Consider the following 21,273-nt stretch of genomic DNA (forward strand, 5'->3'; position numbering starts at 1 on the left):
CCAGAAGATAAGTTTCTTATGGATACATATAATGTCTTTTGTTTGTTTTGCATTCTCCTAGCCCCCACCCCAGTCCTGGGGTAGTCCTGAGCATGTAATGGTCATGCATTATGGAAGTGGTTATTCATTTCTCATAGGGGATGACTGGGTATTGTCCGTTGCTTCCCCTTGTAGGGCAAAAATGCATACAAATGAGAATTATGGATTTAATTCCGGGCAGCATGGCAAGTAGGATCAAGGGAAGGATTAGAATTCACATATCCCCTGGCACTTAAGCCTAGACCAGAAGCAGACCATAACTGTTTGTCAAAATGGAAATTGATTTTTGAATCAAAGAAATTAGCTAGACATTCAAAAACAGGAGTGCCTAAAGGCTTGAACTTGAAAATGCCAAAGTTTTTGCTTTTGCTGAATTGTCAGGGTCTAGAAGCCCCCCTTCTCCCAGAACTTTGAAAGTTCTGATCAGGATATCTATCAAAGAGTAATTTTGTCCTCAGTGGTAGGAATCATATTGAGAAAAAGAAGCTAATTAATGGGCACAGTATTATTCCAGTCTATCTCAAGGAGCCATTGCACATTAACATTTCTTTTTATGGCACTTATCTTGCTTGAAATTGGGTATGCCATGGCTTTCTTCTTCTAATGGACTGACTTACTGTATCCCCACTATCTAGTACAGTGGCTGACCCACATAGCTGGCATTTATTGAGTGCTCACTATATACTAGGTGCTGTACGTGGATTATCTCATTTACTCCCCACAGTGACATTATTATCATTTTATAGATGAAGAAACTAAGGCCCAGAGAATTGAATTAACTTGCATATCATCACATATCACTAAGAACTAGAGTTAGGTTTGACATCAATACTTGGCTTTTAACCTTTATATATTACGCTCCAATACTAGGCACCAAACATTTTTTTTAAATGAATGGGTACATGTGTCATGCTTGAGAGAATAATGGGTTTGGTGATTAAGTATATTGTTTTTTAAATCAACAGACTATTTTAAATATTTAATATTAATAATAATTTAAGTATAATATTATGTAAATCTCTATTATATTAATAATTAGCATAAAGATTAATATCTTCAAAAAATGGGCGTGCCAACATATAGGTTATTTTGCCCTGACTCACCCATGTTTTCCATAACTACTTCCTTCTGGGTTCAGCCATCACTTCCCTCTTTGCTTGCTCCTCATCTTCCTGGGCTACTTCAAACAAATATTTTCTTAATTTCTACCTGAAACTAACACCTCTAAAGGAAGCCACGGCCCACGCCTGGTTTGCTGGCTGAGTCTAGGACTGAGCTGTGGCCAATCTCAGCCCCTCACAGAGGTCCAGGAGACCATGGCTTGGCTGCTGCAGAGGAGACTCAGCAGCACCTGCTGCAGCAGCCAATACCCAGATCCTTGGGCAGTGGCAGCAGTGCAGCCTGAGAGATGGAGCCATCCCAGGATTCTCATTATCCAGGGATCATGCCTTTCCCAACCCTTTGAACCAGAGGGTGAGATTTGAGTTAAGAGTCCAATAACAGTCCAGATTAACAGTCCAATAAACTAGTTGAGACACGATAAAATAATCACTCATTTTTTTCTGTTGCCCTGACTGAACCACATGGCTGGAGTTGCCTGAAGATATATCTATTTAGTTGCAAAGTGCTTTTCCCAACTGAAGAAAGAAAGAAATGAAGAAAACAAAGAGGAGTGAAAAGGTGGTAACTTGGGGCCACTGGTTACAGTCCTTAAGACTGCTTTAATCCTCAGACACAAAAATTGAAATTTTTCTTGGCTATGGCATCTCCAGTAGAGGTCATGATCATCTCCAGTCTTCTCCAACTGCCATATGACTCTTTGAAAGCACAGATTAAACAGAAGAAGGAAGTATCAATAGCGATAATAATAAAACAACCACCTCCAACATTGTGCATTCTGTTGGATTCTCCTTGGACAGCTTCTGTGTCCCCTGAGCGCCATCTAGACTTGCTCCTCAGCTCTGGCCTGGTTCTACTTGGTCTTTCTCCTCACTTCGCCTCCTTGCTCAGCATTTTTATGCCTTCCTCCTCCTCCCACACTAATTCTGCTCACTGTCCATGGTATTCTTTTCTTCCCTTGCCCCCTCCCAGCTGTGGTCCCCAGCCTGTCCCCCAGACAAACAGTGCTTGAGGATCTAGAATTTTTGTTAATTACATCACAGTCCCTAAGAATATGATGAGTTAGTCTGAACTTTTCTACTTATTTATTATTGATCACAGGATCAGAGACATAAATAAGGGTAAACTGAAGAGGTACTTGTGTTCACAAGTGTCATACAGGCTACAACCCTGGGTCATAAAGGGTTTACCCATTGGAGCCCTCTGTCTTAGGAGACCTTCCAGTCTTGGGCCCTGTTTTTGCATGGGAATTCTTTCCAGCTACAGTGGTACACATTCTTTGGCTCCTAAGGGAGATTCTGTCCTATCTGCTCTTAGATTTTATGTTTTGGTTTCAAACCACACTATACTTTTCCTCTGGTCACCTTCTTCACCTTCTTTTGAGTCTTCTCTGGATGAGAAAAGTTGGTTCTTCTCTGTCCTCAGCCTCAGGCTCCAGGAAATGCAATGTTCTTCCCTTTGTTTCTTCCCTGGATTCCCCTGAGCTCACTCTGGACCTTCAGTGCTGTCAGCTTTATCTAAAGGTTGAGTTGAGAGCCAGCCCTGATGACCTGGTAGTTAAAGTTCACACTGTCACTGCTTTGGTGGCCTAGGTTCATTTTCTGGTTGTGGAACCACACCAACCATCTGTCAGTTGCCATGCTGTGGTGGTGGCTCACACAGAAGAACTAGAAGGACTTACAACTAGAATATACAACCATGCACTGGGGCTTTGGGGAGGGGGAAAAAAAAACCTTGGACTGATTTGCTGATCTTTCTAAGCCTGCATCTGGAGTCTCCTCACCCCTGTATCTCAGGCAAGATGGCATCAGACCTCTCGTCCTGTAGCCCTACAGTCTCTCTGACTTTGCCACACAGAATTTGTGCCCATTACCCACTTCAAAAGGAGACTGAGTTTCTGGTTCTAAAACCCTCCAAGGGGCTTCTTTCCTACCTTCTCAGGGCTTTTTTCCTTTTAACAAACACTGACTGTTTCTCTCTGATTGATAGCCACAGATCTACCTCCATGAGTAAGGTGCTGCTGGTTCTCAATTATCTGTTTCCAGTTAGGACCCCACTTTCCCACCCTAGGTGTGAAGTTAGCATGCAATTTCAGTTCTTGTCAGTGAGACTTTAAAACGCCGCCACATGCAATATTTGTCAACTTTATGAAAACTGAAATTCAGTTAAATATGCCACCAAATGGGGAGGTGATGCTTCACTAAAATTACACATGCAATGTCAACTTTCTCAGCCTGACTTCTTTTGAGGCATTAGTCATCTTGGGAAAATGCCTGTTTTTGTCATCGTCCTGTCTTCCAGAATGGAAATTTCCTTCCAAGACAGAGCACCATGGGCTCCGATATTTAACCTATAATTAGTGTACCCTCTGGAGGATTTTCTCCTCTTGATGCAGAGGCCTCTTTGTCCGTCAGGCTTCTGTCTGACGATGATAGGAACTGCAGGGCAGCATGACACATCATGGGACAGGGAAATGTTTGCTCAGATCAAAAATGTTTAGATATTTTGTACCTATGCGAACACTTCCCAGTCTAAGGACTAAACTCACAAGAAACCAGCAGAAAGTATTAAAGACAGAGTATTAAAAAAGAAATGAGGAGACAGAAATCCCAACTTTTGATCTAGTTTTGCCCCAATGTGTGGAATAAGGTTGCTTACCCTCATGCTTTTCTCACCAAGTTCACCAGTATTTTTAGTTTTTGACTTTTCACTTGCTCTTTATCAAATGTGTTTTATTCATCGGTAAACATCCATCTGTGACTCTTGATAAATTGCTCCCCCTTGCAGGCATCTGATTTTTTGGTTAGGAGATGGCAGTTTACAGTGATAAGGCAGCTGTGTCTCAACAGCATTATCTTTTGGGAGCGGAAAGAGCACAGGCGACGCCAGTTCTAGAGCCCAACACAGAAGCCTGGCCTTTTTTCTTGTTAAGAAATGTCTCTTTTTTGCCTATTTCTAGCAGAAACCAGGCTGGGAGATTGCAGTAAATAGCTACAACAACTTGTGTTTAATGTGGTGACACTAATGAATTCTGAAAATTAATCTTCAGCCAAGAAAGCATGATGGAAGGTACTAGAATTTCAAATTAGGGAATGGATTGGTTTCCTTCAAGGCTAGAATTTGCTTCCCTTTTCTTCTGGTGGACTTTTCTATCATATTCAAACCACCCACTGTGGCCTTGTAAATCCAGGTAATACATCTCATAGTAGTTCTAAATCTTTTGTTCTTTTGTTTTGTCTTTTAGCACAGAGATAACCACGCCTAAATCCAGATTTTAAAAAATGATTTAAAAACCCCTGAGAATGAAAGAAAAAATTGCTTATGACCTTGGAAAAAAGTAGTGTCCCTAAAATTAATCCTCGTTCAATTTCTTTTTTCCAGAGTAAAAGATTCTGGAAAAAACTAAGCTTGGACAATGTATTTCCCCAGTTTGAGACGCTGTCCTCTGCAGAAACAGTAGCCTACAGGTATCTCAAATCTGTTGGTGACAGTTAGGGGCTATGCATGTCTCCCTCAGTCAGCTGAGATGAGGACTCTGCTACCCATTCCAAAAGCCTAGTACTGATTTCTCACAACAGAGCTTCTAAGGATGTCATTTGCAGGGCCCTGGTGCCATTGACACAAAAAAGGGTCTGTAGCGAAGTAAGTTTGGAAACATGGACTTAAACAAAATTAAGCTGTTTTCTTTACTCCCATACTTCCAGGACCATTTAATATGCTCACGTGTGTTATGAAATTCCAGATGTGGTTTAGAGAATCACCAATGTTTCCCAAACCTTTTGACACTAGCTTCTCTTTTCAATGGAATATCTTACTTGTCTAGTGTTTCACTCAACTCACCTCACACTGGCTGACCCCCATTTCCCATAAAGAGGTCAACATTTTATGCAGTCTCTTGTTAAGAACTGCTTAATACCTGGCTGGGGGAAAATATTCAACCTCTGGAATTTGCAATTTCTGGTTTAATAAGTGATCCTGAGATGAATATATATGATATAACTTCCTTAGTTTTCCGTATGTGTTCTCCAAATCAGGTTAGAGGATTCTGTCTTGCTTTTAAAAAGGACACATAGGCTGTCAGGAGTTCTTATGGATTCCGGCAGTCAGTTCTATCTTAATTCACTAAATCCCTGCCTGGAAGGAGAGTAAGATGGAAACAATGAGCTGACAAATTTAAACAGTACGAGTTTTGGGCACAAAATTGCAAAGTCTTAAGCAATAAAGAATATACCCTATTTAAAGTTGATAAAAGGACTAAAGCAAAGAATTGTTTCTTAGGCATTCAAAGGAGGTAGCTTAGGAGGTGAAGGTGAGTGAATGTTCTGAGGGACTCCTGAGTTTCTGGCTACACAGCTTGCCTAGTCCGGCTTCTTGCCTTGCTGATCCAGTTTCCCAACTTTGAAATGCCTTCTACCTCTTCTTCACCAATTGAATTCAGTTTAGTTCCAAAACTTCCTGCAAAACCCAGCTGAGTTCTCACCAGCTCCACTAAGTTTTCCTTGACTAGATTGCCCCCTCCTACACAGCCTAGTATTGTTCTACACGTTGCATCTATGCCATTTTTAACAACACATTGCAACCTAGGAGGGGTTCTCCTGTGGGACTCAGAGAGTTGGCTTCATCACTATCAGGACCTCACCTCGGTTTCCTCACCTTATAAAAAAAGGGTTAGAATAGAAAATCTTGATCCCTTAGCTCCAAAACCCTATGCTTTTGTGTGATTATTTTTTATCCTAAATATATTAGCAAACACTGGCTTTTGCTTTTTCCTATGTTTCTCTTATCCTCTGTCTTACCAATTAGACTGTAGATCCTTGAGGAAAAGGGTCAGAATTTTTTATGAATTAATTTATTTTGGCTAATTCTGGTGCTGTGTAATAAATGTTTGCTGAACAGATGAAATGACCAATGACCTAGTGTCTAGTATTGCAATGACTTTCAGCCATATCTGCTCCTAAGGTAGAACTTTCCTCTGTGTATCAGTAAAATAATAATTCCATTTCAGTCTGGCTCTTTGCTCCCCATGAGAAAAAAGTATGCAAGAGTGTTTTAGAATAAGGCTATACCCTCAAGGTCTTCATGCCCTTCTAAAAATCCTCCAGTGCATTTGGATATGTCACAACTCTGCTTAGCATTCTTCCCTTATACACTCAGTTTCAGTTTTGCTGATCCAGTGCTATGACATTCAACCCACTCAGGTCTTACTGAGAGAACTAACAAATCCTCTTGATCATTGCTTCCAGAGAATAGAATGCCAACCATCTTCATTTTTTGAATCCTTAGGAGACAACAGATTCACTTGTTAGTTTATTCCTTGTCTGATTGTCTCACTTCATTATTTAGTCCTTATTTCCCTTACTCCCTCTGTGATCTAGAAAGAGAGATCCTCTCCAAAATATCAAATGACCTTACAACTTTGTTGGCAACCTTGCTCCCCCACTGGATGCCAAAATTATGTAAACAAGACATAGCACCTTTGATTGCATCCCCAGACTCCAGTAGAGATCTGTTTTCATAAGTCTAGAGTCCGGGTTCCCTGGTCTCTTGCAAACCCTATCCAAGGAGCTTTAATTACTAAAATACCAGAAGGACCTTGTTTTCAGGCCTTACCTGGAACACTGTCCCACAGCATCTATCCAGAGGAGGAAGGTAGAGGCAGCCGACTTTCCTGTTTACATGCTATGTATTTTCAATTGAGTGTCACTCCTCCCACCTTCAGTCTCAGCCCTCTGAGTTTACTCATTTGAAATATTGGCACTAGTCAACAGGCAGTTGATGTTTGCCCCTGGTGCTTTTGCTCTTTCTTCTTTTTTCAATGAGTACCTACTAGTAGTCAGATGAAACTTCAACAGCTAATGCAGAAAGAAGGCCAAAATAGGGAAGAGAAATATAAGGTGGGGAAACCCATTAAGAAACCAGTCTCCCCTTATTTGGGGATATACTTGGATACAGGTATGTCTATTTGGTAAAGAGAGACAGGCATAATGTGATCTGCCCAAGATCACTGGGCAGGCTTAGCTGTGGGACCTACTGGTTGCTGGACTCCAGTTCTACCCATGCCCTCTCAGGCTCCAGGCAGTGTGCAAAGTCACCATGTCTGTCATCAGTAGGAACTTTCAGTGGACATGGACTATTTTTATTTTAGCAGTTTTCATACACCTTCCCTCAAACCAGAAGGACTGGGCCATACACCTGTATAACTGACCCCATAACTACAAGGAGGTTCCTTTTTTTTTGGATGCTTAGGGGAACATTAGCATTTATTTTCCTTTGGTAGTAACATATACATACACAGATAGAATATACATGGAATCCAGGGAAAGTTGCTGATGTAAAGACATGAACATAGTATTTTTAAAGCATGTGCACTGATTTCTTATTTTTGATAGGAAAAATAATAGATTATATAAAAAAACCCCTGAACCCATAAAAGTCAAGTGATTGATTTCTTCCCCTGGCAAGGCAGAGGTTGTATTTATAATTGTGCAGGCAACAGAATGGAGATAATCTAGGTTCTTTTGGCTTCTCTAGCAGAAAGCTCCAGTTCCAATAGATAGGAAATTCCATGAATCAATTGTAAAATGGACTGACTGGGAAATTTGCCAAATATCTTTTCAGCACTGGAAGGTGAGGGGTGTGAAAGTGGTTTGGAGTGAGAACTGCAAAGGTTAAAGCCTTTTTGTAAATCCAGCAGTTGAGGATTGTTTTAGGAACTGCTTAAATATTTTGAAAGATACTCAAGGTGAGGCTGAGCTTTTTTATTTGTCAGTGCATTTCATTATTTAAAATATGTTGTGTTTTAGATGTTGCTGGTATGTCACTATTGGGAAAACTGTAAACATTTATTTCATGGAGTGGGAAGAATGGCATCCAGTAGTTATCCTAAGCCTCCAATGTGAGCTAAAGACTGATAGCTTAAAAGGGTGGATGTTGAAATTTCCTCCTCCATCAAGGGCAGCTACTCAGAATGGAAATGCAATGGTAATTGGAGGGGTATTCATCAGATTCAATTTCACTAAAAATTTCCTTGTGTCAAAATCATCTTTAATAACATAGAGCATACAGTAAAATGTACTAAATCATTGTTTTCTTTGAAAAGGGCATGGAATCTGAAACAGAAAGTGGTTACACCGGTACAGTTTTAACCAATTAACCACAGAGGAGTTTAAATGCAACCCAATTTTTACCGTTTTGAATGGATTTTTTGTTCCCTGTTTGCATAATTCCATTCCAATTCATCTGAGTTATTTTGTAGTCACTTTCTGTTCTGAGGTTTTTCTGCTTCTTCAGAAGACATGAGAAATTAAGGTATTGGACTTTCTCTCTGATGGTTTCTTTATGATTATTTTCTTTCCTAAATGTATTTTCTCCACCACCAAATAGTGAACATTTCATATATTAGGATTTCATCTAAGGGATAGTGTATAATTTTCTATGCTTCTAAAATAAAGTATATAGACTAATCAACTGGACTCCATTGTAAACATTTTTCTGTAATGAAAAGTCAGACAGAAAATTCAGTCTGATCAATCTATTTTTTCAGTGTTTTGAGTATTTCAAATTAAATTGAAGGCAAAAAATGATTGTGTTTTTAATATGTACTTAAACAAACTAAAATAGACATCTGATGTTTTAATTAATTCAACTAATAGAGAATTTTTTTCTGTGTTCTGGTATGTTGGAATAAAGAAAGAGCTATGTAAGGTTGGTGACCAGCTTTTATAAATGTGTTTCACCTCCCCCCTCCCATATTCACAGGAGAACTGGGTGTGTAAGATTGTGCTTTGGATTGTTTGTTGATTTTTGCGAACAGGTGTCTTATTAAGGATTTTGAAAAGCGGCCTTCAGTCACGCATCTCCTCGACCACCCATTTATTAAAGTAGCCCACGGGAAGGTTTTGTTTCTGCAAAAACAGCTGGCCAAGGTCCTCCAAGACCAGAAGCATCTAAACCCTGTTGTTAAAACCAGGTATGGTACTCGGTGTCTTCCTGCTTCCTCTCTCTAGTTATTTATAAAAACAGCATGTCATGTGTTTTGATTTGCCCAGCATTATCACTGGTAATTATCACATCTCTGCATTTTTGAGAGTTTCATTTACATGACATTAGGACTCCATGCCCAGTGGATGAGAGCAGGAGAGCTTCAGAAACAAGCTACCCGATTGTGCTTTTATGGCTAATTTCTCTCAGCCATGGCTGAAATCTCACTCTGTGTTCGGTTAGCTCTAGTTAAAAAACTACAAATATATATATATTTATATTTAATATAAATTTGAATTTTTTTCTTTTCTTTTTTTTTTTTAACCAATAAAGGTAATGTGTGAAAGCAGTCACGGCTGAGATTGTGTGAAAAATCTTTACTTGGCTGTTGCAGATTGGAGAGCAGAAATTGTAGGCCGTAAAGTGATTTTTGGAAGGATTACAAGTTAAATGCTGGAGACTTTTTCTCTAATGTGCTCTGAGACCGTTTTCTTTAGTTAAAAATTCCTTAGAGGTAATTTAGTATTTTTAAATGATTATTTTCTAGATATTGCCTATGCTGTCTAAAGCAACTGTGTTTCTCCCTCCCCCACCTTTTTTTAAAGGGTACATTTTAAAAGATAAATGTTTATTTTTAGGGGCAATTGCTTAAAACAGTATTCCATGGTTGTCTCTAAGAAATAAGTCTTCAGTTTATGTCCAGAGGGTGGCACAATTTCTCTTTAAATCATTTTTTTGAATGCAAATAAACCTGTTTCCCCAGCTTAGCAATTATTTGGTTTTATAAAACTGGCCAGGATACCGATAAGCTTTAATCCATTATTGTTAAAAGAACATTGGAAGGACTGGAGGTGAAGAAAATAAAACATCACAAGTCACAAGATCTGGAAATACTCATGTATTCTGCAGAGAACTGTTTACAAATCAAAAAGCATCAGAACTCTTGGAGCTGGAGGCATAGTTTCAAGGTGACTATATCTTGTCGATTTTCCCCAACACCACCAGGTTCCAGTTTGGATACTCAAAACATTTTTTTTTCCTACTTTTTCTCCTTTTCCACTATCATTTCTGTTTCTATGGCTTGCCTACAGGGGTAGAGAAAAGCAGAAAATTTTTGTGGCTTGGTGCCTTTTTGAAGCAGTAGGAACTTGTGTTTAAGCCCTAGGGAAGTGAAATCCCCTTTCTTCCCCTGCTTTTGTTCCTATACACCAGCCACTGCCTCTCTACCACCCACCTCCACACACTCAGACACACAGCACCACCACCAAAAATGAAGATGAAGTAAAATACAAACCAAGCAAAAAAGCAAACCCAACATTTACATGCTCTAAGTCAAATCAGGTGTCTCTTCCTTGTCTCTCTGTTCTGAAATATGCTGCAGAACAGTTTCTGAGACTTAGTTTGCAAAGTTACTCAGCTTTTCACACTTGCCCGACTTTGCCTGTCCAGATGTATGCTCTCTTTTTACAAACTTTTCTCCTTTACTATAGAGAATCAGACTCCAGGCTCTGTCACCCACTTTCTCTAATTTCTCTTTATCTTTATTAACTCCTTTGATGTCAAAAGCCTCATATGGTGGCAAAGGCTTCTTTGTAATCTTCGATTTCACTCAGGAGTTTGTGTTTCTTTGAACAGTCATTTAAAAAAATACAACCTCACAAATAGATTTCAAAACTAAACAACCACTTCTTTAGGAGGTAGGAAAATTAATTCTAAGGGAAACACAGTGCATGTAATTGACACTTAACCTGCCACCTATTCCACACTCTTATTTCCTCTTAGCAAGTGGCAAGGAGTTGGCTACATCTGTATTTTTTAAGCCTACCCAGAACAATTCTCAAATATGTTTGATGCTGGTAATTTAATATATTTAAAATTGTGAGTTTCCAAGTTAATGTGGAAAAAACAAAGAAAAATTGAGGTGAGTGCATAGATGAGTGAGGCAAATACCTAACATCATTTTTCTGCATTATTGTGATCACAGCAGATGGTACAATGTGGTGGTTAAAACCACTGGCTCTGCCAGATTTGAATCCCAGCTCAGTCACTTATAGACAAATTATTAAATTTTTCTGTTCCGAAGTTTCTTCATCTATAAAATGGGGGTTATTTTGAAGATTGAGTCAATACATAAAAATTAATTAGAAGAGCGTTGATAACAGAGTTAACCCTCAATTAGTGTTAGCAGTAGTAGTCAAAGTGGTGTACATGTTCTATTTAATTCAGTCTTCCATTTCTTTTGGCCTTAATCTGTGCAAATTCATCTCTATTTACTTACCAAAGAACATCATGAGAATAAACTGTACTGAGTTACTTAATCTAAAAAATACTATTCCTACTTCTTATGTAAAATCTAGTTTATTCATTTGTTCATTCAAGAGACATTTATACGTGTGTATGTGTCAGGCCCTCTGCTGAACAGAGGAACTACAAATGCCCATCAGATACAGTTCCTGATAAAGAGCTAGTAGTCCAGTGTGTGAAACAGACAAGAATCATGTGAGAACAGCTCAGCATGAAAAGTACCTGGATAGAGGGATGCCTGGCGTACCTCCTGGAGCACCTGAGAAAGGAAGACTCCTGGAATTGGTGGGAAGATGGTCCTCGAACTGTCCTGAAGAACAAACAGAAGATAGTCAGGAAGGGAGTTATTCCAGGTAGAGAGGAAAGCAATGAGCAGAAGGCAGAGGTGCAGAGGATGGAGAGAGTTTAGGGGGTTTGGTGAACGATTAGTTGGCACTGCTAGAACATTGGAAGGACTGGAGGTGAAGAAAATAAAACATATCAAGTCACAAGATCTGGAAATACTCATATATTCTGCAGAGAACTGTTTACAAATCAAAAAGCATCAGAACTCTTGGAGCTGGAGGCATAGTTTCAAGGTGTTTGGTTTTTCAAGAGACAAGGCCATTCAACATGAGTTTCTTCATAGTACCTCCTCTGCCCCACACCCTCCTCAAATTTTCTGGATATCTTCATCTAACCTCTCTGTGTCTTTCCCAAACTAGAGGTTTTTCTGAGGTCAACTTTCCTCTTAGGCCCTTGATCCCAGACCCTCTTGCTTTCTCTATTACCTTCTCTTTCTTTATTTACAATGTCTCCCTCTATATAAGATCCTCTCCTTCACCTGTCTAAGTTTTCCCCATCCTTTAAGAACCTGTCTTCTCCCCCTGCAGCCCCCTCAAACTACCAACTTCTCTCTCCACTGGGCAAAGCACTAAAGTGGTGAACAGAAGTATTCCCTGCCTCTGCAGGAACAGTAAGACAGTGTTCCCTATAGGCTGTTAGGTCTCATTTTTTTCTGCAATAACCTCAAAACTAAATAAGTCACCCCACCTGGGGGGCCCAGGACTGTTTGGACCATGGAAGAACCCTACTTTGGGCAGAAAGCTGGAAGCTTTGTGTAATATCTGGAAGTACTTGGCATTGCATTTGATAGGCTATGAAGAGAAAGCAAAGTCTTTTGACTGGTCTCTGTCTCTTACTGTCTTACAATTTCTGTTTGATTGCAGTCTGAACCAGGGCAGGGAGGCAAACCCAATTTGGGTAGACCCTGCAACACTTCTCTCTTTCCCTAATCTCTCTCAACCAACCACCACCAAGTCCTGACAACATAATTATCTTAATATCTTTTGCTATTTGCAGTTGTCACACTCTGCTCACTCATCTCTCTGGCTCCAGCCTCGCCCACCTCCATTCCATTCTCTGCAATCAGAATGACCTTCCTGGAGCACATCACTGTTTGAAACTCTTATGTGGTTCCCGAGTGCCTACGTAACAAATCCAAGCTCCTTAGCCCATCATGACCTGGCCCCTGCCTGCCTTGTTCACCCCTTCATCCCACCCAGGTTCTAGCAGTGCCAACTAATCATTCACCAAACCCCCTAAACTCTCTCCATCCTCTGCACCTCTGCCTTCTGCTCACTGCTCATTCTTTCCCCTCTGCCCCAACACCACCAGGTTCCAGTTTTGGATACTCAAAACATTTTTTTCCTACTTTTTCTCCTTTTCCACTATCATTTCTGTTTCTATGGCATTCAGGAGAACATTTGGCACTAGAACTTCTCAAAAAATGTACCATCACCACCACTGCCTTTCCCATCTCTCATTTCTAGCAATTCTTAGCAACAAGAAGTAGAAGTAGAGAAAGCAGATACTGTAGTCTTCTTTAGGCTGGTGACTGGCTTGGATGGACATGATGTGGGGACAAGGGGGCATGAGAATCAAGGTGAGTAACAGAGTATCCTTGGGGTCTTTTTGGAGTATAGAAGAAAGGGAAGCCAGAAGTGGCATCTTGACTTTGAGTCTGGGTCTGGGTTAGGGGACTGGCAGTTACAATGAAGATGAAGAGCAGATTCAGTGAAAGGATGGTGAGAAAAGGGATTGTAGAACTGAAATCCTGGGAACTTTTGAGAGATAATTCGGAACTAGTCATGGCTGAACTTGTGAACAGCTTCAGTGGAGTACAAATAAAAGTTTTAAAAGAGTTGACAAGTTGAGGGACCTTGAGATCACAGTGTGAGAAGAATTAACAAAGTGATTGGTGGGAGATGGGAAAACTGAAGACTGATATCAAAGGAAGGGATAGAGAGAGAGGAAAATGGGAGGCAAGTGCTGGAGATGATATACAAGAATGGTGTGAAAGTTTTAAAAGGGAGAGCTTTCTTAGGAAAAACTATGGTTGAAAAAAGGCAGAGGGGAGCAAGAAGGATGCCCCCTTCCCCTGTCCTCTCACATGGAAGGTGAAGCTGGGGCAAGAGTATTATGGGGAAGTGGTCCATTTCAGTCATGTTGAGGAGATAAATGTGTATTCAAGAACAAGGCTGGGAATCATGGGAGCTTGTTCACTATAGAGCAGAAGCTGCACTGCGCATGAAGAAGGGCTTGAGTGGTGAGGCCCCATCGCACCTCTCCTGGGCCTAAGCATTCTAGCTCTTTTGAGTGATGCAGTTTTTTGGAAAGCCAGACTGTGATCCATTCCCCTTTCACATTATATATGTGAGGCACTTGTGGAGAACCAATATTGTATTATTTGATATTCAATACCATTTCCTGATGCTAATGATAGTGTATGAATGAAACCATTGGAGTTTAAATTTTTCTAGTAATTTATTAATTTTGCCAAAGCATATATTCGATTCAGGTACAATAGAGTGGTTATTAATCAAGGCTTACTCTCTCAAGGGAGGTTAAAAAGCACTAAAATTCTGCAAACAGTAGTTTGGAGCTATGTTTTTACTTAACCTGTCAGGGATGCCTTTAAACAATTTGGGCATTTCGTTTATGTCAGCTTCCATTTCCTTGACCTTCAAAAGGACTTGTTCCCCAAACCAGTTTTGCAATTCTCAGAATACATTGATATTATCTGGTATGTCATGTCCCTGTTAAAGTTCAGAGAAGTAGATGTAAAAACATGGGTTTTTTTTATTACTTCACAAGAGTTAGTGGGAGAAGAGCAAAACCACTGTCTGGAATGTGACTGGAGGAGGGAAGGTGCTGGGTTGGCTATGCTGTGCCTTCCAACCTCCCATCATGGACTCAAACTGCAAGCCTCAGTAAAATTACAAGATCCAGCCTCTCATTCCCCTGCAGGTGGCTTGGGACTAGCTGAAACCACAAACGTTAAGTTGTCAAATGCCATGGGTCTCCTCTAAATATTACTTGGTGGAAGAATTAAGTTGCTGGTTGTTTCCTGCTCTGTTTAATGGATTTTGATTCTCTACCCTTGCAATTTGCCTGAGGTTGATTAAAACAATGACCTCAGCTTTTCTGATTTCTTTTCAACCTGCAGCAGTGACCTTTAAAAACAGATTTCTCACTGCTTAACTGCCTAGCTCTCCCCAGTAAGCCTTGCTCACTCACTTGTTCTTTTACCTGCAAACATGCACGTGTGCATGCGTGTGCATGCACACCCTCCCCCTCTCCCCATTATGTACACTGATGGGTTCCTGGGCTTCTGTGTAAATGGATGACTTCTGAAAGATTACTTTATCAAGTGCTGAAGATGCTTGACACATAGGATGTTAAAGATGCTCCTGTTCTCCTAACAGACAAGAAATAAATCCATATTCTAATATAATTAGTATCTGCTGTCTGCCTATATCTATGTCTTGTCTGTCTATAACTGAGTGAATGAATTAAGATTTAAAATTCTTCTAGTGTCACTGATTCTTGCTGCCTAGAGAAGGGAGGTATATCAAATACTTATGACTGATGATAAGATGCTGATTTCTTAGTATTCTGGCCAAAACCATGCGTAGATGAAAAAATAGGGAGACACTATAGTGATTTCCACTCAAAAAATTCTTTTATTTTTTATTCTGTGTATTGAAGTGTTTGTTTGATAGATATAAGCTTAAGTTCTAGGTCAAGATAGAGCTCATGTAGATAAATTATCTAGGTGGTATACCCACCCATATTTGACTTTCAGTAGAATGGTGTCACACCTAGATGATCTGCCATTATTTTTCTCACTCTAGGTCCGTGATTATGTAGTTATAGTCAAATAAAAGTTTCTCTTTCATCAACTCTGTTAAAGGGTATACTGAAACGGAAATAAAGATTTGGAAGAAATATTCAACATCACTAACTTTGTTGCAGTCATAGTACTCTATCCCCAATTTTGAGTAGCATTTTCCTTACTATATGGAATCCACTGAAGGTAGTGATAAGGGAGTTGTTCGTCTAACCTATCCAACTTGTCAGCTTGTCCCTGAGCTCTCTCCATGGCCACAGAAGCCTTTGTCTTAGAGTCTTGAGAGCTACCACCTTTGAGCCTGGACCTTCTCCTTGCTCCTTCTCTTCTCTACCCACTTCTTCTCTGCACCCAACAGATTTTACTTCCTTTTGTTTCTAGAATATAATGGGAGTGTTAGTCATTCTCCACTCCTTCCAGTTCCGCTCTTGGATGGAGGGGAGGACTCTGATCCTGAGTGTGGAAGAGTGGAGTAGAGGTGGCCTTCCTGGTCCTGCCAAAGGGTGACTGTCTAAAAGGCCAACAGGCATTTCTTAGTGCAGAATTTGACCCCCCACTAGCACATCCCCTGTAATTATTAGGCTACAATATTTTGTTTCCTTCTCATCCTTGAGTTATGATTTAGAGGGCCTCCTTCTGTTGCTTTGTTCTTCATCATAGTTGGACGTGAAGGGAAGAATGCATCTTACCACACTGACATGAAGCTCCTGCAGCCCTGTGTTGACATACCTGCATGGAAGTCACTGCTTCCACAGGCATAGTTGACAAACAGGAAGAGGCTAAGGGATTAAAGAGTCACTGTGGACAAAATATATAATATTTGTCAATATCGTTCATAGGACCAGAAGCTCCAACAAAGAAGTCTGCAGGCCCAGTGATGAGGTATTAAAGAGCATTCACATTGAAATGATTTTAACCATAATGTAGGCATAGAAATGAAACTATAGTGAAGGCAGCAGTACTTCAGGAATTTATTCCGTGAGAACAATTCCCCTAATGTCTGAGCCAGTTTGGTGCCCTCTACAGCTCCTTTCCCACTCCTGGGCTTGGCCTGAGACATTCCAAAATATCCCCCATCCTTTACCTCATCTGTGCCCACTCTTGTCTTAGGGAAACTCCCAGCCTCTGCCTCTGGCTCTCTCACCCACTCTTCAGATCCAGTTCTTATTCTTTACCCTTTCCTTGGACTTGATGTTTCAGACTTGCCCTTGTTTCTGTCTTACTTGAGCCAGACACTCAGACACCGGTTCCCCCTGAGCCCTGAAACCTAAGACCAACCCTACTCACCACCCTCTACCACCACATCAACCCAAACTTTAGGAACGAACCCAAGCCAGAGCTTTGAGTTTCTCCCTCTCTAACTTTAACCCCCAAAACTCCATTTGTCTGGGAAGCCGGGGTTGGCAGCCAACATACTTAAAGTTTCATAAAAACAAATAGGAAATCTAGCAAGAAGCAATGTGGTCTTGACTGGAATTTGAAAATTTCTTCTGAGCCATTAGAACTATAATACCTTACCATATACTCTTTATTTAATAGAATGCCTCTGCTATTGATCCATCTCTTTGTCTCTCTTTCCATTTCTCTGAGCTTTGGAATATTCAATCCAAGTACCTTTTCATTGGAAATCTGTACTTTTCACATTAAACAAGGAATTCTTCAGCCAAAATTGACAATAAATGCCATTCTCAAGTAAGACACTAGGTGGAGCATGTGAATTTAAAGGAAATTCAAGTTGGCAGTTACTAGTGACAACAACTCATGTAATGCTAGAAAACTGTAAAAAAATTAAACAAAATTTATTTTGATTAATGTCAACTAAAAACATACAAATATTAAATGCATAACACTTCTTATAAGCATATGTAAAGTCTAGGATAATTTTTTAAAAATTGGAGTAAATAATATTTTTCTCTTCAATAGACCCTCCAAACCTCATAGCCAAAGCAGAAAAATGAAGCAGGAAGCAGTTTCAGAAGAACACTAGTTGGGGAAGGCAGAGATGGCCTTCAGTAGCAGATATTGTTTTTTACTGGTTGAGAGAATGAAATGATCTTTTCCAGAGTGAAAATACCTTACATCTACATCAGCTTCCAGATTATCAGCTTCAATTTTGGTAGCAAATAAGTCTAAGGAATTTGATTGCCTTTAAGCATGGTAAGAGGTCATACATTGCTAATAACAGCAGGTAAAATCTTTTAGAAGTTGTTTGTTGTTTAGAAAATATTATAGGGAGACAATCTGCTGCTGGGTTCAGAAGATGACCACTTCCACGCTAGCAGTATTGCATTGTGGATGTTCACACTGAAAGTCATCGCTTTCTACTAGAGTTTATTTCTTTGTGTTATTGTAAGTGAAGTTTTGTCAGTGCTTTCATTTTTAGTTGGGTGTAAAAATATCATCCAGCACGAAGCTTGACCTTCCTGTATGCAGTTCAGGCTGCCTTTAAGTCTAGGTCAGGAGTTACTGGAGGAAAAAAAAAATCCCTGGGAAACTGACCATTGATTCAGTGATATTTTGTTTTTTGTTTGTTTGGTTTTTTTTTTGAAGAAAATCAGCCCTGAGCTAACATCTGCTGCCAATCCTCCTCTTTTTGCTGAGGAAGACTGGCCCTGAGCTAATACCCTTGCCCATCTTCCTCTGCTTTATACATGGGACACCTGCCACAGCATGGCTTGCCAAGGGATGCCATGTCTGCACCCAGGATCCAAACCAGCGAACCCTGGGCCGCCGAAGCGGAACGTGCGCACTTAACCGCTGCACCACCAGGCCAGCCCTGATTCAGTGGTATTTTGGATTCTGGTTTCCCCAATCTGCCTGTTACCAGTTACTTCTCAGAGTCCCATGCGTTCTCTCGGGGTGTTTAGTTGCACTCAGTGGGGAGACAGAGTGGAGAGTACTTACTCCATTTTGACAAGAACCAGATATGTGGATGGTTTTTTTAATTCCTGATTTTGTTGTCAGAAGATGTGTAGAATAAATTCTAGCTTAGCCTATTTCATACAATTGCAAAATAAGAATTTAGGAAAGAGATACACCAGTCGAATTTAATATGATGAGAATTTAATTATTTCATAAGAAATGTGTTGTGATATTTTGTTTGATGATGAACTTCAAGGGAAAAAAATGCTTAGGTTTTATGTGAAGAAGATTTGACGAGAAATATGTACCCTCCTGCTGTTTTATTTAGTAAAGTGGCTAGCTAGAAGCAGGTGGCAGCTCTGAATTTTAAAGTTTATAATTTTAAAATTTAAAAAAACTTTAAAAATTTATATTTCATACCAGTCTGATTTCTCTTTGACATCACCAATATGTTAGGACATAGATGAATAAATTGTTCTGTTTAATTTAAAAAAACCCTTAGTTTATAAATTTGACTTTAATATTAACTAAAATGGAGCTTTTGGACCTTTATGTGAATTAGCAGCAAAACTGGTTCTAGCACTGGCGATGACTAATGCCGTGCTTCAAATACCCCTTCTTCAAATCTATCAGTGATGGAGATTGGGAAGTAACATTTAATAGGGAGGAAGAGGGAAAAAAGTCAATGTTTCTTTGCCTATTTTCATTGTATTATAAACTCAAGACTCAAAATCCAGAGCTATTGAGTTTGCTTCTTCCTTTTTACCTACTTTTGTGAAATGTGTGTAGCAAAAGATAGAGTATACATCAAGATGCCATGACTGCTACATGGTACTTACAGCAAAATGTTCAGTAAAGCCAGATTCTGGGACCTGGCAAGGTAGAACTGTATCCTCTAAAGCTGTGATGATGGTGGGTATAAAATGTGACAGGGACAAACCATGCAGTGATGCTTCTCTGCTGGTGAATTTACAGTACCTTGGAGGACATTTTACATGTGATTTTGTTTAGTTAGTAGTATTCTGAGTAATGTATGGAGCTATGTAAATTGTTGATTCCAAATTATGACGGGGAAGTTAAGAATAGTGCTTGGAGTATTTTTTCAACCCTTTTGCATTTTTACATCCATGACTGTATTTGCTTTCACACCTCCCTGTGAGATAAATAGACCAGTCAGGGGTGATTCTATTTATAGATGAAGAAAACTGAGATGCTGGCCATTAAGGGATTTGCTGAGTGGCCTGACCACATTACTCACAACCCTGAGACTAAGACCCAGAACTCTTAACTTCTAGGCCAACGCTTTCCCCCATATCCCATTGAGTAGTGCTAAGTTTATGAAGGGAATTGCAGGAAAGCCTGCTTTCACCCTGAATTAACTTTATATCTCAAAGAATGATATTTTAGTACACCAAAGGGGATTAGTATGGATGCCAACCAAGTTTTTTAAATGGCTGGTGAGCAATGCTCCCTAAGAGAAAAATCTTATGTATATACACAAGAGGATGCACATAAAGATATTGAGTACTGCTTTGTTTCTAATAGCAAAAACTTTGAATCAGCCTAAATGTTGATCAACATAGGACTGGATAAATTGGTATATGTTTATATCATATAATATTACCCAGTGATTAAAGGTGACTGAAATAATAAACACCCACAGATATTTTTTAAAAATCATAACATTGAACAGAAAAAAAGCAAGTTTGCAGAATGAAGCTAACAGTATATCATTTTTATAATTAAACATACACAATCTGTATATTGTTCAGGGTACATATATGTGTATGACCAATATTTAAAAACAGACTGGAGGGATACCCACCAAATAGTGGTCACTCAGGAAAAAGGAGTGGGGTGGAACATAGGTCACAAAGGGATTTCAAATAAACGAGATAAAATGTAAACATTTACCAGTTCATTGGTATTTGCTATATTGTTCTCTGAAGTTTTCTGTAGTTTAAAAAATTTCTCAAGAAGTTGGAGGTAGGTGGTGCTGGTGCAGATAGCACAGAGCGACCTCAAGGGAAGTACCCGGTGAGAACTATAAGCCTGACACTGAACAGAAAAATGTGAGAAAGTAGTGTGGTGGGCATTTAAGAAAAGCAGATCTAAGTATTAGATGGACCCATTTGCTAATACTGCCCACTATGGTAGAAGGAAGGCTTGAGCTCTGGAGCTCACCTTACCCCTGGTATTCCTACAGCGACAGAGAGTGAGCTTGGGGACCTGGAATGGACTTGTTCCTCCTGTCCCTTTCTCTGAAGTCTCCAAACATGTCATGTGATAAGACTGTCAATGAGTCATTCTCATTGCCTACCTTCTGCTACATTACTTTCTGTCTTGGTGCTAATATTCTCTGGATAAACTTCTAGGCATGAAAGGATGCATACCAGAAGACCCTATCGTGTGGAAGATGCTGAAAAATACTGCCTTGAGGATGATTTGGTTAATCTAGAGGTTCTGGATGAGGTACTAAATATTTAGTAGACAGTTCTCACCGATGATATTTGTTTCACTTGAATGGTCTGACCTTTCTGTTGTGACAATATTCTCCTAAGGTCACTTGAAAATTTAATTATTTATATATCCTTGGGGTTGAAACTCAAGGAGCATTTGGTTGCTTTGACTATGATCCTGTGTTATATTCAATTATAGTCCCCAAAATACCCTAAATAATGATGAGAAAAGGATTTGGATTTTTCTAATAAAGCTCTTTATATTGTAGGCTTAAATGATGTTTTATATCAGCTGAAATTATTTTCGGTTTTTAAAAAAGTGCATCTTAACCTTAAATT

At 39.7% G+C, this 21,273-nt stretch overlaps 1 protein-coding gene across 7 annotated transcripts in view; it reads left to right on the plus strand.

Annotated features, from left to right (window-relative positions):
• The window catches only part of MYO3B (myosin IIIB), a 414,167-nt gene that overhangs the window by 160,862 nt on the left and 232,032 nt on the right, over positions 1-21,273 (plus strand). For all 7 annotated transcript variants that reach the window (XM_044768737.2, XM_070508081.1, XM_070508082.1 and 4 more), the window contains exons 9-10: positions 8,972-9,127; positions 20,851-20,947. In XM_044768737.2, coding sequence (XP_044624672.1) covers positions 8,972-9,127; positions 20,851-20,947 — 253 coding nt within the window. The remainder of the gene's footprint in view (positions 1-8,971; positions 9,128-20,850; positions 20,948-21,273) is intronic.

Source organism: Equus asinus, chromosome 4, assembly GCF_041296235.1.
Source record: "Equus asinus isolate D_3611 breed Donkey chromosome 4, EquAss-T2T_v2, whole genome shotgun sequence".
Lineage (NCBI taxonomy): Eukaryota > Metazoa > Chordata > Mammalia > Perissodactyla > Equidae > Equus > Equus asinus.